This window comes from Dermacentor albipictus, unplaced genomic scaffold, assembly GCF_038994185.2.
Source record: "Dermacentor albipictus isolate Rhodes 1998 colony unplaced genomic scaffold, USDA_Dalb.pri_finalv2 scaffold_17, whole genome shotgun sequence".
Lineage (NCBI taxonomy): Eukaryota > Metazoa > Arthropoda > Arachnida > Ixodida > Ixodidae > Dermacentor > Dermacentor albipictus.
Genome location: NW_027225571.1, coordinates 172,773 through 186,846, shown reverse-complemented (window position 1 = coordinate 186,846; position 14,074 = coordinate 172,773). Strand labels below are relative to the sequence as shown.

The 14,074-nt window shown below is 49.2% G+C and overlaps 1 protein-coding gene across 1 annotated transcript; it reads right to left on the bottom strand.

Annotated features, from left to right (window-relative positions):
* Positions 1 to 10,989: 10,989 nt before the first annotated feature.
* Positions 10,990 to 11,499, bottom strand: LOC139052041 (uncharacterized protein UU046-like). Its single transcript, XM_070529110.1, has one exon. The coding sequence runs from the start codon at positions 11,497 to 11,499 to the stop codon at positions 10,990 to 10,992; it is 510 nt and encodes a 169-aa protein (XP_070385211.1).
* Positions 11,500 to 14,074: the final 2,575 nt, after the last annotated feature.

The window sequence follows — 14,074 nt, the reverse complement described above, 5'->3', positions numbered from 1 at the left end:
AAATTTGCGGCCACATTCGAGACACTCATGTGGTTTCTCATCAGAGTGCGTTCGCCGGTGTCGACTGAGGCTACCTGCCTGCGAAAATTTGCGGCCGCACTCGGGACACTCATGTGGTTTCTCATCAGAGTGCGTTAGCCGGTGTCGACTGAGGTTACCTGCCTGCGAAAATTCGCGGCCGCACTCGGCACACTTGAACGGCCGTTCTCCTGTGTGAGTCCTCATATGGACGTCCAGCGCAGCTTTCTCCTTGAAAGCTTTTGTACACTCATGGCAAGCGTACGGCCTGCTCTCTGCGTGTGTGTGCAGATGTCTCGTAAGATCACTTTTTCTGGCAAATTTCTTGCCGCACTCACTACACTCATGTGGCCTTTCGAAACTGTGCGTGAGTTTGTGCGCTAGGAGAGATGACTTCCAGGCGAAAGTCTTCTCGCACACTTGGCACTTGTGGGACGGGCCGCCCTCCTCGTTTCTTTTCGGCTCTTCTTGGGCTCCTTCGGCTTCAACTGTCACCCTGCAAGAAAATACTTTCAGTTTTACCATGTCGTAACTGTACGATGTCTATAACTGACCAAAAGGGTCTACGTGTGGGCGAAGACTACTGCTTTTAAACGACACTTTTTTCTATAGGAAGCAAAATATGAGAATTGCCTTCTGATACAACTTGCACCAACAATGCGGCTCCAAGGTAAATTAATGGGTCTCAGCTCGAGGGAGCTGCCACGCAAGTTTAAAGGAGATTTTAGCACTGGTCTTTTAGTCCCAAAGTAGGTTGAGGAGCATAAAACGGCGCAAGTCATCGCGCACATTACGCACTACACTGCGGTGATGGCTTCAAAAGCAGTTTAATAACTTTAATGAAGTTCTAAGGCTTTACGTGCCAAAACTAGGCAAGTTGATGAAGCGCGTGATAATGGGGGGAGTTTGGATTAATTCAACCAGGGACGTCGAGCTCACTAGCGCAATGCCATAGTCACTAAGGTATGCTACGCCCTCAGCGGCGTAGCCAGAAAATTTGTTTGGTGGGAAAGTGGGGGGGGGGGGGGGGGAGTGCTCATGTTGCAGTTCGGCCTTCTTACCAAATTTGTCAAGGAATCAAATTCACGAATAAAGCTGCATTGCCATTGCCGAAGATGCTGCAACCAAATTCTTAAACGCTATGCACTGTCAAGTAAAGTAAAATGTGTATTTTTGATAAAACAATATACTCGTATGATCCAAAAATTCTGCCCAAAAGAACTGTTAGCAATGCTTCCAGGTTTTTGGTATATTTAATAATTAGAGAAAATACCACACGAACTTTACAACTATAGCATTTCGAAGCCAGCAAAGCAGTGCATGCCGCTGATATGAAAAAAATGTGATATGATATGAAAGGCCATGAAATGAACAAGTTGAAGACATATGTCAATGAAACGTTATAATTCTATAACCTTGTTTACATTTTTGTACATATCCAACCGGTAGGCCAAAATTTCAATGACGTTCCCTTTGGTACAACGTATTGCGCAGGTGCAGTTGTCACCGGTCGTGTACTTTGAATTATTGCACCCACAATAAAGTTGCCACACAGAGCACATATTATAAGCAGGAGTACTGCAAAATACACGAAGGAGAGTGAAATGAAAGTGAGCAAGTGTGAATATATGACAAATGAGGTACTTTATTTAAAAGTACTCTGTATGAGCATAAGGCATTTGTCCCGCTGTTTGATGAGTCGCGCGATTCCCTTCTCATAAAACTCCTTGTGGTGCTGCTTGAAAAAGTCTAACTGACTCTTTGAAGTCATTGACCGACACGAATCTGGTTCGCTTAAGCTGGTTTTTCAATTACCCCAAAATGTGGAAATCGCAAGGCGACAGGTTTTGGCTGTGTGGCGGATGTTGCAGCGTTTACCACTTGAACTTTCCCAGTTTTGTGTTAACCACATCCGCTACATGGGGATGGGTATTGTCGTGGAGCAAGATGACCCCATTCGTGAATTTTCCAAGCCATTTGTTCTTGATTGCGACACGCAGCTCATCTGGCGTTTCACAATATCGGATATGATTGATAGTCTCTCCAGGTTTTGGAAATTCGATCAGTAATGGCCCCTGACGATCAAAAACAGAAAAGTCAACAACACATTTCCGTCCAGAAATGACGACCTTCGCTTTCTTTGAGGCTGTTGAATTCGAATGTACCCACTGTAAGCTTTGCCGTCGTGTTTCAGGCTCGTAGTAGTGACAGCATGATTCGTCCCCGGTCACAATTGCAGACAAGGAGTCGTCACCCTCATTGTGATACCGGATCAGATGAGTCAAAGCAGTTCCGAACCTCTCCGTCTTCTGGCGGTGGTTCAAGATCTTGGGCACCCATTGCGCACACAGTACACAAAAGCCGATGACAGAGATGTTCATGAATTATGGTGTGAACCGAACTGCGACTGAGTTCGCACGCTATGCCAGTTCATCGATGCTTATGCTCCATTCTTGTCTAATCAGCTAATCTAATTAACTTTTGCAATTGTGTTGGGGGTGATTACACGGTGGCTTTGGCCAGGTCTTCGATTGTCTCTGCAACTTTCACGCCCTTCTTTGAACAGTTTGCTCCAACGCTTCACAGTGACCAATGAAATGCAATGTTCAACGTACACGGCAGCCATACAGCGACTAATTTCTTTTTGGGAAACACCTTCAGCTGTAAAAACCTCACGAGACCACATTGTTGAACTTTTGGAGCGTTCATTATGTCACGCAACCATGTTCAACCCAGTGTGTGAAAGCATCAAATAAATTTTGTCCCGACACCTGCGGGCCACTTTTTTCCAATGAGAGATTCCTGAGTTCTACGCGCATTCCTTGGAGATAATGAACCCAACCATTATTGCGCGGGGTGGGTTGGCTCACTTTCATTTGACTACCCCGTGCATTAGAAATGCGAAGATACAATGGAATATACAAATGCGAAGATACAGCTTGATAAAGGGCAAAAAAGCGCCACTGGAAACAAAGTTCTCTGCACGTATACAAAATACCTCGCAACGAGATATCTAAACATACGTATAAGTCTCCAATAAATCTACGTATCTAAGAAAAAGTCATGGTATATAATGGGTCAAACAAGGCAAATAAACATGTTGCGCAATCACAGATTCACAGATCACAGAGGAGTAAGGCCCGCCCCCACTCCCTCCATTCCCCCTGACGTATCGCGCGCGACGGAAGGCGTCGCGCTTCCTACCCGCTTTTCTCCCTTGCGCACACAAGACTGAGCCACCATCGTTGGTTCACCCATGCTACTACCACGCTCCTGCGTTTTCACTCGCACATACAGCAAGCGGCGCGCGGTCACGATGTTATCGCATAGGACATCCTTATACGGAACATGAGGGCGACGGCAATGGCAGGAATGAGCCTGGAGTGTCCACATAATTGCTATCGCAATAATATAATAAGAATATCCGGCAATTGAAGCGTCCCGTGGCCCATTACTTTCCACAAAAAAGTAACAAAATCGAACATTCATCTTGATACGATTCACTGCGCCACCACAATGTTTTTTTTTTTCCTTTGTGGGGTGGGGGCACCGTAATGAAAAAAATAAAAGGCAAGGGAAAGCATGTTCGCCACAATCGAACGGCTACTTTGGGCACCAAATGTGGCTACAGAAGGAATATGGGAGAAAACTTGAGACACTTAATTGATCCACAAAGAACCCTACGCATACTATTCGGTATCCTACACCGGCGAGACAAGACTTTCTGGTGAGGTTGCGCTTAAGTTAACGCGTTGCAATGCGTCGAGTCCCCACAGTGATGCCGGCGAGCATCCATTGTTTCTTTTTCTCGTCTGCTGGCCAGAAAGCGGCGAAAACTCTGGCAGCCGAAAATCCACTCGGTCAGAGAAAAACGAACGTGTACCGAAGTGCGCCGCGAGGTGGTCGGGGCAACACGAGAAAAACGTATGCGCTCTGGCTGTCTCTGGCAGCCCGCGGGTAGCGAGAACAACAAAATTGAAGAGGCTCAATGTGTCGTCGCGAATAAAAGTGAAAGTAGAAAAAATAAATAAGAACGTAGTTACCTTTGCTGTCATTAACATCTTGACACGGATGCTTTAGCGCAGGTGAAAAAAAAATGTTAATATTCCTTTCTGTGACATGACGGCACAAATGAACCGCCACAGCGCTTCGTCTCATCGGACCTCGTCACGTGCTTAGTTAACTTGGCTGATTGTGTTGATTTAGCTTGTCTCGTTGTATGGTCGGATGTACGCCTTTAGAAAAGTCTATGCACCGTTGGCGTCAAGTCCCTATAAGAACACTAAACCCACAAAGTTCCGCTATTGAAAACATAAAGCACGGCTTTGCAAATGTCAATACTATGGGAACTTTACACCCATAAAGTTTCGGAATTGAGATCCATGCGCTCCGTAGATTCCGCGGCCTCAGCGAGATGCTGCGACGAACCCGCTCGCCATCAAAACGCCATTGAAACTTTGCCCTTGCGTCATGTGATTCCGGGTGCATGGTCATTTCAGAGAAAACCGGTGCGAAATAGCAATGTTTGCGCGCAAATGTCTTTTCGAGCGTGAAAAAGACATTCTAGACAATATCCAGAAAGATTTCCGGCGCCAGGGGTTGTTTTGGTCGGCAGCGCATGACAGAACGAAAAAAACATCTGGGGAGGGGGTGCGAGGGGCCGAAGCCCCATAAACACCCCCCTCCCTTGGCTACGCCCCTGTACGCCCTCTAACTTCAATTTGTGAGAGAAACAAAAATTAAACGAGTACGGAATACACTTGTAAGGTATTCAGAGGTCACTTTGCATGTGAAAGCGACATTTTAGGTTAGCGATTTGAATGAGGGTTGTTGCCGATCACCCTGTTGCTGCGCATTGCACTAAATAGCACGTTGAGAGGGCCACGCAACGGTATACCCACGAGGGTCGACGTGTCCCTTCGTTGGAATGGCGCGGGCGCCAGTTAGGATGCGAAGCGGTGCGCCATCCCAAAAAGCAACTTGGTCAGTTTCAGTATTGCCAGCTATGCCGTAAAGGGCATGCAACCACTAAACCAAGATGCCGCGTTTCCGTCTACTTAAAAGTGCTCTTCTCCACCCAATGGAATCCATGGAATCAAAAGGTGCAGCTTCCTTCTCTACATTCAACTGCCTAAGAAGTCAGGCAGCAACGGCTGCCGTCATTGTATTTTAAAATGCTTTATCCACGCTACAAGTTCGTCTACTGTTAGAAATTACCTGGAGGAAGGAGCCGCGAAATCTTTCTCAGTATTTCAGAACGAAATCAGGTGTACTTTTCTGTTATGTCTGTATCACTTATCATCCATATTCTCATTTGTGTGCAATTCGGGCAGCAGCTGTGATAAATGAATAGAAAGGTAAAGCGACAGTTCTTCAATAAATAGTGAGATCCTGCTCAAATGGACGCCCAAAGCTTTGGTTATAGCGTGGTATTCTTACTCCTGCCAGACAAAGACTAAAGAATTGCTGGCCAGGCGAAAGCAATATAGGCACGACAGCAGGAGCGTTGTCATCTCTGGTGCATTGGCGACGCTTCTCAGAGCGGTTCAAAAGCTTGCGAAATTGTTGCGAGCGAGAAGAGTCCAATTATACGGAGAAAAAGCTGAGATGTTCTCATGATTGCACGAACACATGTCCCCTATCTCACAGTGAAGAATAGTTCTCGTGCGCTGAAAAACTGACGCGCGCATTGTTAGGAATGGCCGTACGGGGTGACAACGTGCTAGCTATTTCAGCCCGCTGCACGTGTTCCAATCCAACCGGACGGGGCGCACTTCAGAGAACTGCGAATAACCGGCAGCCACGTGGCGCGGGGTTAGCTCAGGGGAGTTCTCGAGGGGAGGTAATTGGCGGAACCTCCCCATGAGCTTTTCGAGACACCAGACAATGTGGTACCCGGCCGCGCCACCCGGGACGGAGCAGAGTTCTACAAAGCACCTCTGACGTCGGCTCCGGACCTTTAAGGGCAAGATATAGTCCGGCGTAACGCGCGCGCGCGGCCACGCGCGTCGCGGTTAAGCGACGTCGGTGATAAGCGCGCACTCTACAGTCCGGCGTCACGGCGTAGCCGGCGTGCCCAGGCGCGCTTGGCGAGCACAACGCCGCCGGCGCGGACATAGAGCGTGTTCTATTTCACGCGGCTGCCGCTAGACCAGAATGCACTGCGCGCTGCAGCGGCAGCGAGCAGAATGGCGGCCTGCGGCGCGCGTACTGACAGTGCGGCTGTGGTTTTTTCAACATCCGTGTGGGATGACAGCGCGAGTGAGGACGCCTGCTTGGAGCGATTTGCAACCTTCCACGTGTATACGATGTGAAACGCATGGACTACCGTGACACAGAGCGCAAGAACAACGCGTGGGAAGCTATACGAAAGCAGTGTGGTCTCGCCACAGGTAAGCTGCATTTCGCAGCTCCTGTACTAGCTGGTGGTAGTCGCCGAGTTGAGGGCGCTTGTCGAATAGCTTTCACATGTACATACATGGTCCGCTTCCGTTTTTGACGTAGCCGAAGTACTAGCAATATGAGTGCGATGTTCTGGCTGTCAGGCACGGCGGCCGCATTTCGATGGGGGTGAAACGCGAAAAACACCCGTGTGCTTAGATTTAGGTACACGTTAAAGAACCCCAGGTCAGAAAGAAAGTGCTTTTCGCACGTGAAACCTTATGTTTTTTTTTCTGGCTGTCAGGACAAGTTAACGCCATCCCGCAAAAGTTTTCATTTTAGCGCACAAACAGCGCCCGGAACGAGAAGCGCGCACGATACCCGAACGGCGAGGGTATATGCAAGACGCGCATGCGCCATGTAAACAGCTGTTCGCCGCGGCGGTGAAGTTGCGCTCCCGGACGCACAGATGGCGCCAGCCTCGAGCTGCGCGCGCACGCCGAACTATAGAGGAAGCAAATTTCTTGCACCCCTGGCGTCGCTAGCGCAGCGTATCCGACTTCGCCTGCCGCGGCCTGGCGCGCCGAAAACGCCGGACTATATCTTGGCCATTACACCAGTGTGTGTGTGCGGCACGTGTATGTGAGCCCTCCTCCACCTCCAAAAGTGCGGGTCATCTTCGGTGACGTCGAACGGTGACGTCGAACGATGACTGGACGAACGTTTCCGTTCGCTTGGAATCAAGGGGGGGACCAAGTGCTTATAAGCAGCGGTTGTCGGCTGCAAGAGTGTGCTCGTCGTCGGGAGCTGAGTGCTCGTTGTCGTGCTCGAAATGTACTCGTGAGGTGTGTGCTCGTAAGCTGTTTGCTGTATGTTAGTCTTGCTGGCTCCATATGGGAGTCACGCTAGACTGTCGATATATGTCTTGTCTAAGATGTAACTAATGTAAATAAATCCTGTTCACCGAGTTCCTCTCTACGACCTTCAACTCCTTCAAATGGTGGCAGTGGCGAGGTCGTCCGGCGACTCCTACATCTGGTTGACAGCGGTAGATCGTCCGACGAATCTAATAGCATGGTGCAAGTTGAACGGTATGGCGCTAAATTTATATAATCCATCAGCTTTCACAAACATTGTCATAGGTCGATAAGAAATGGTGACAGGGCATAGCATTTCATACAATTACCGGATGAAACTGTGGCGCTAGTGTCTACGGGAGCAGCAAGCAGGGAAGTTGAGAAATATGGGAAATGCTCAGTGGCCTGCAAGCAGTCGAGCGCATGGTCAATACGTTGCAACATATATAGGTCCTTACGTGTAGTCCTTCTGACGCTCGACAAGGAACCGAGTAGAATTATCTTTCTATTACCTTAGTACAACTAGAAGTTGCCGCGTACTGTGGATGTTTGAGACACGACACGCGCTAGCATGTCACGTACCTCATCGTGGATAAGCCGCCGTTCTGCCGCTGAAGCACTACAGGATGTTTCACGTAAGCAAGGTAAGCTGGAGTGCAGTTGCTTCAGACAATGCTCCGCACTTGGGTAATAATAAGACTGAATGAGCGGAATAACGGCGCTCTTGAACAAAATGACGCGGAGAGACAGGCGCTCAGGCGTGAACTAGAGCTTGCCCGCGTCGAACAAAGCGAGCTAGAATGCAGAATCGAGGAGCTGAAAAACACAGACCGAGAGCAGAAGCGAGAGCCGAGGTCGCTTAGCCCTCCACGACAGAACACGCCACAAATAGACTCATCACCACAAATGAGCGAAAAGGAGAGTTCGAATCTCAAGCAAGGACGACAACAACAAATGCAGCAGAGGATGCTGCAAATCACTCAATTAATGATAAAACGAATACAGCAGGTGAAAACACAATTCCAGGGACAGCTCATTGAAATCAAGAGCATAACACGCACGCGAAAACACCGAAAACATCAGGGAGAGGACGTACAACCGCCCCGCGCTGGCAGCTTTCGCCAACAAGACCGCGAACCAGGGAACAAACAACCTCACCCCCTCAACAGCTTAAACTATGGCTAACACAAACCAAAGCAAACAAGAAAACCTAGAAATTTGGCAACGGAACTTCAGAGGCTGCCGCAAGAAACAGGGTCTCATCAAACAATTTATTAATACACAGCTGATACCACTCGATGTAATCGCATAGCAGGAAACGGGCACGAAATCAACTCTAACGGGATACGACTGCTACGACACCAAAATGGCAGGAAAAGTAGCAACCCTAGTCAGCAAGGTGATTATAGCTCTGAAACAGAATAGCATCAAAAGCTCACACATAAAACATGCGCTAATAAAAATCATATCTAAGAAAAAGGGAAAAGGGGGAAGTATACTTATTGTCAACGTCTACAGTCGACCGAAACGGTGAAAAGTCCAATTTCATGAACTTTTCCACGAAGCCCACAAGCTAGCGAATGGCAATACGCTAGTCATCCTTGGCAACTTAAACGCCATGGGCAAGAGCTGGTGGTACCAAAAGGACAACTTCAATGAGAAATAAATAGCAGAATCAGTGAAGAAATTCAACTGCGACCTAACGACCAGCCCAGCGAACCCAACAAGAATAGGAAACAGCGTCAGCGTCGACACCTGCCCCGACGTCGCTTTCGTAAGGGAAAGCGGAGGCTCGCAATGGGAAAACCTAATGGAAAATTTGGGTACCGACCATTACATACTGAAGACCCAGGTAACCTCAGACAGGGTGAGGTGCCAGATAAGCAAGGCAAATATAACGAACTGGAACGCATTCCGAGAAGCACGCGATAGCAACCAGGCCGGCATACAAACGCTAGAGGCATGGGGAAGCATGCTAAAAAAGACACAAGACAGATAAACCCAGAAGGTAAACCGAACAGCAGAAACACCCGAGGTGGACGGACGGCCACTTAGGCTCTGGGAAGCTAGTCGCGGCATCACGAGGAGATGGAGGAAGCAACAGTATAACGGAAAACTTAGGCTCAAGATCGCCGAGATCACGGCGAAATCTGAAGAATACGACCCAAAATTCGCGAAACTAAATTGGGAACAACTAAATAACTCGCTCAAGGGGACGCTAGGCACGGCGAAAACCTGGCGTCTCCTAAGAGCACTCATCTACCCGACCAAAACCAAGTCAGAAAACAAACAAGTTTTATAGCGGCTGATCTACCAATTTGAGGGACCGGGCTCAGAGCTTTTAGAGAAGGTACGAACCAAGTCTTTGGAAATACGAACCTTCCAAGCTACACAGGGCCGTACCGGGGAGACGAGAATGCTAAGCTGGATAGACCCATAACGTAAGAAGAGGTCTACGCGGCCACACGAAACACCACAAAGAACACGGCTGCGGGTGCGGATGAGATAAACAACGCGCTAACCGCAGTGGTGAAATGGTTACCGAATTAACCAAATTCATGAACAAACATTGGAAAGCAGAAACAGTCCCGGAGGAGTGGAATTATGCCGAAGTGGTAATGATACCTAAGCCAGGCAAGAAACCCCAAATAGAAGCCTCAGACCAATCTCGCTTACATCATGCCTGGGGAAGTTGTACGAGCGAGTAGTAACCCAAAGGCTACAAAATTAAATGCAAGACAAAGAAATAGTTCCCCACACAAAATTCGGCTTCAGAACAAAGCTATCAACACCGGACGCACTCCTCGAAATATATGAAGTACTCCAGAAAGTTCCAAGGTAGGAAGAAAACATAATAATGGCCCTAGACATCAAAGGGGCATTCGACAATGTAAGCCACAAAGCAACCCTCACGGGTTTGGACGACCTGAAATGCGGAGGAAGGATTGACGGCTACGTCAAGGCTTTTCTGTCAAACAGAACGGCAACCATAGGCATGGGAAAACTTCGGTCGGAGAAGTTTCAAAAGCCTAACAAGAGAACACCGCAAGGGTCAGTCATCTCGCCCACGCTATTGAACGTGGCAACGACCTAACTGGCACGAACACTATGGGAAATTGGCGGCATACAACACACAACTTCTGCCAACCACATCACCATATGGACCAAGACGGTCTCACTCGGCGAAAAAGAAGAGAAGCTATAAAGCGTCCACCTCTGTTGAAAACTTCGTTAAAGAAATAGGACTAGCGAGCGATCGACTGCAAATTAAGAGCTCCTGCGTCTATGGAGCGGAAAACAAAACCGAATGTTCCCGACCAGTGAAGAGCTGCGACTTAAGGTCTACCTGGAAAAAACACCGATGCCAGAAAGAGAGAGAGCAAAGAGAGGAAAGGCAGGGAGGTCAACCAGACGAGCGTCCGGTTTGCTACCCTACACTGGGGGAAGGGAAAGGGGGAACAAAAAGAAAGAAAGCGGGATAGAGGGAACACTGTCTGTGCACGCAGCGAAGTGCTTGGAAATCAGTCAAGTCAAAGCAAGTGCTCCGTCGATACGTTAGGCTGCCGTCAGTCTTGGTGGTTCATAGCTGGTGATGCACGTTGAAGTTACCAGTGAAGACCAAGGATCTGGTGGGCGTCAGCAGTACGTTGCATTACGTGGCAGTATATTTTAAGCTAAGCCCCGGCCGTTCTGACTTCAGTGCGAATATAATGATGCGGGTGAACCATGATGCTTACTCAAGAGTTGCAAGTACTGAATTGAGAGCATCCAGCACTTGCATTGCACTTCGCGCTGACGGAGTGTGCATGTTATTTAAGAGTATTCGAAGGGTATTCATCAGGGACCGGAGCATCATAACGACTTGCCGGTATTCTTCGGGCAATTTGTCAGGAACCCACGCTATTCGCTCTACAGCCGTGTGCAGCTGTATCACTTGACGTGGCTCCGGCTCGGGTTGTGGCATCAGCTGCGGCATCGCCTCCGGCTGTGGCATCGGCTGCGGTATCGCCTCCGGCTGTGGCATCTCTTCCAGATGTGGCATCGGCCGGGCCACCGACTGTGGCATCGGCTGCGGCATCAGCTGTGGCTTCGGCTTCCGCTGTTGTTCTGGCTTTGGCTGTTGCTTTAGTAGTGAGGACCAAGTTGTATTGTTCTCCGCCATGGCCTTGTCCGATTTAGATTGAATTGCCCCAGGCCTAGGGGGCCGAGGAGGGGGTGATGTCGGATGGGACGTACTCTTCATAGAGGTATCAGCGTTCTTTGAAGTCCGGCGGCCTCGGGAGCGTCGCTTTCTTACTGCCGCAACAGCTTCTCGACGAGACGAATGGTCTCACGCCATCTGCTTCAAGATCGCCTTTTCCTTCTTCATTTCGGGGCAGTCCTTCGAGGGAGCATCATGGGACTCATGGCAATTGGTGCATTAGAGAACCATGACTGCACAAGTCTGCAGCGTGGGGCTCGCTGCAGCGTGAGCAAACTCTCGTGTTCTCGCACACCGCACTCACGTGTCCCAGTCTCATACAATTACGGCATTGCAGTGGCCTTGGGATGAATGGTTGCACAGGGTGTCTAAAGTGGCCTACCTTGACGTGCGAAGGGAGAGTCTCGCCCTTGAATATAATTTTCACACAGCGGGATGTGCCGAGGCGATACACATGTGTTATGGCGACGCCATCAACGGCAGGCTTCACTAGGATCGGCAAGTCGGCGCTTGAGATGGAGACGTCCACGTCGTAGACGACACCAGTAGTTGAACCACTGTTCTGGGGAATGTACGAGCGGAGCTTAACGCCACCTAGTTCTGTAAATGTAGTAAAATTTCTCAGCACAGTCTCATGTGTGACGTCGATAGCCAACATTTTTTCGTGTGTTGACTCTAACGTCTGCTATCTGATTTGGCGCCATGGCTTTAAGTTGCACCGATACGGACTGTCTGTTGAGTCGCCTCAGGTTGTCGGTAGCGAGTTCTGGTACAAATAGAATCGTACTGACTGCGGTATGCTGAGTTGGTCTTACCGCTGGCGTGCTCGAAGACATGGATGCCCTGGTGGTGTGTCATAATGCCAGAAAAATCATACGAATCCTAGGGACGTGGCTACAGTCAAACTAGTGCTGTTCCTTACGCTACTAACGGCATCAACAATCGCAAATCGCAGGCGTGATCACTCGAGTCTTGAACAGACAGCATGGCTGGCGAGAAGAAGACGCACTCAAGCTAGTTAGAAGTTTGGTGGACAGCGGAATGACATATAGCCTCCCGTACCCCAGCCACAGCAAGAGCGAAATCCAACAGGTGGATTCTATAATAGGCAAGGTGTACAAAACTGCGCTCCGATGACCCCGAAACACCTCAGCCGAAAAACCTCCAAGCTATGGGACTGTAGAACACGCTTGCAGAACTAAGAGAAGCACAACTCACGGCCCACATGTGCAGACTACAGAGCAGACAACCAGGGGCCGAGCTCTCCTCCAGATACTCGGATACATTGAGCCGATACGGGAAATATCGAGGACCGAAGCTGTGCGGACTAGTACCGCAGCACACTTAAAATAGCAGTAATGCCAAGGAACATGGACCCCAACCTCCATAAAGGTCGCATGGAGGCAGCGGCCGAATACCTCCAGAAAACTTACGCTCCCGAAACGACAAAAGTGTATGTGGACGCAGCCATATAGACCAGAAAAAGGGGAGCCAAGAATGCAGCAGCAACGATAGTCGACTCGGCACTACGACAGAGAACCAGCGTTCGCTACAGGACTGCACGGTAGTCGAGGCTGAAAAAGTGGCCATTGCTCTAGCGGCACAGGAGGGATATCGTATCGGACAGTCGCTAAAGATACTCTCGTATTTACAAACCGCCTGCCGCAACCACTTGCATGGCAGAATCAGTCACCGAGTACTCCGCATACTCTGCTCAGTAGACCGTGAAACAACAACAAACAGGCACAGAACCACATGAAGCAAACACAAGATCATATGGGTACCGCGACACCCGGGGGTGGCAGGGAACCAAGAGGTGGACAGGATAGCTAGAGAGTATACTAATTACCGAGTGTCCAACGTCGACAGGCTCGAGGAACCCACGCCTGAACCGCGAGAGTACTCGGCCATTTTAGACAGTTACAGAGCCAGTAGGAAGAGATACCCTCCACCCCACCAGTTCCTTAGCAGGAAAGAAGCTGTCGCATGGAGGCAACTACAAACAGGGTCCTACCCTAACCTTACCGTGCTAAGTAAGATGCACCCCCCCCCATAGAGGGACAAATATCCATGGTGCAATGAGAAACCCAGATTATACTACATAACATGGGCATGTCAACAAACTGACCCAGTCTCAATCATATCACACGCAAGTGCGGAGCAATGGGAGGAACTATGGTCCAGCGACCGCTGCGAAGACCAGCTAGGTCTAGTACGGCGTGCACGACGGACAGCAAAAGCCAGCGCAGCCCTGGACTGAGGGCAGCTTACCATTGCGATAGAGGGCGGACAAAGCAGCGGGTGAAGACCTCCGGGGGAGTCACAAGGAGGAAGGCTCCCCTGAAGAATCCACCCTAGTCGCAGAGGAACACAATTACTAGACCTCAATAAAGTTTTTACTCACTCCCTCCGCGAAACTTGAGCGAAACGTTAAAAATATGCAAATACCACGTAGCTGGACCCAACCAAGGCAATGTTTGCGTTGCTTCGAGTTACTCAGAATATTTTTTTTCATTCCGCCTAATAACATAATTGGTCTTAAATAATCAATTTCGTAATTATTAAATCAGATTAAAAGTGTCAATGAGAAAATAGTAGAAGAACATGGAAAACTCCC

Coding starts and splice junctions, on each gene's coding strand:
- LOC139052041 (XM_070529110.1), bottom strand. CDS start 11,499: ATGAAGAGTACGTCCCATCCGACATCACCCCCTCCTCGGCCCCCTAGG.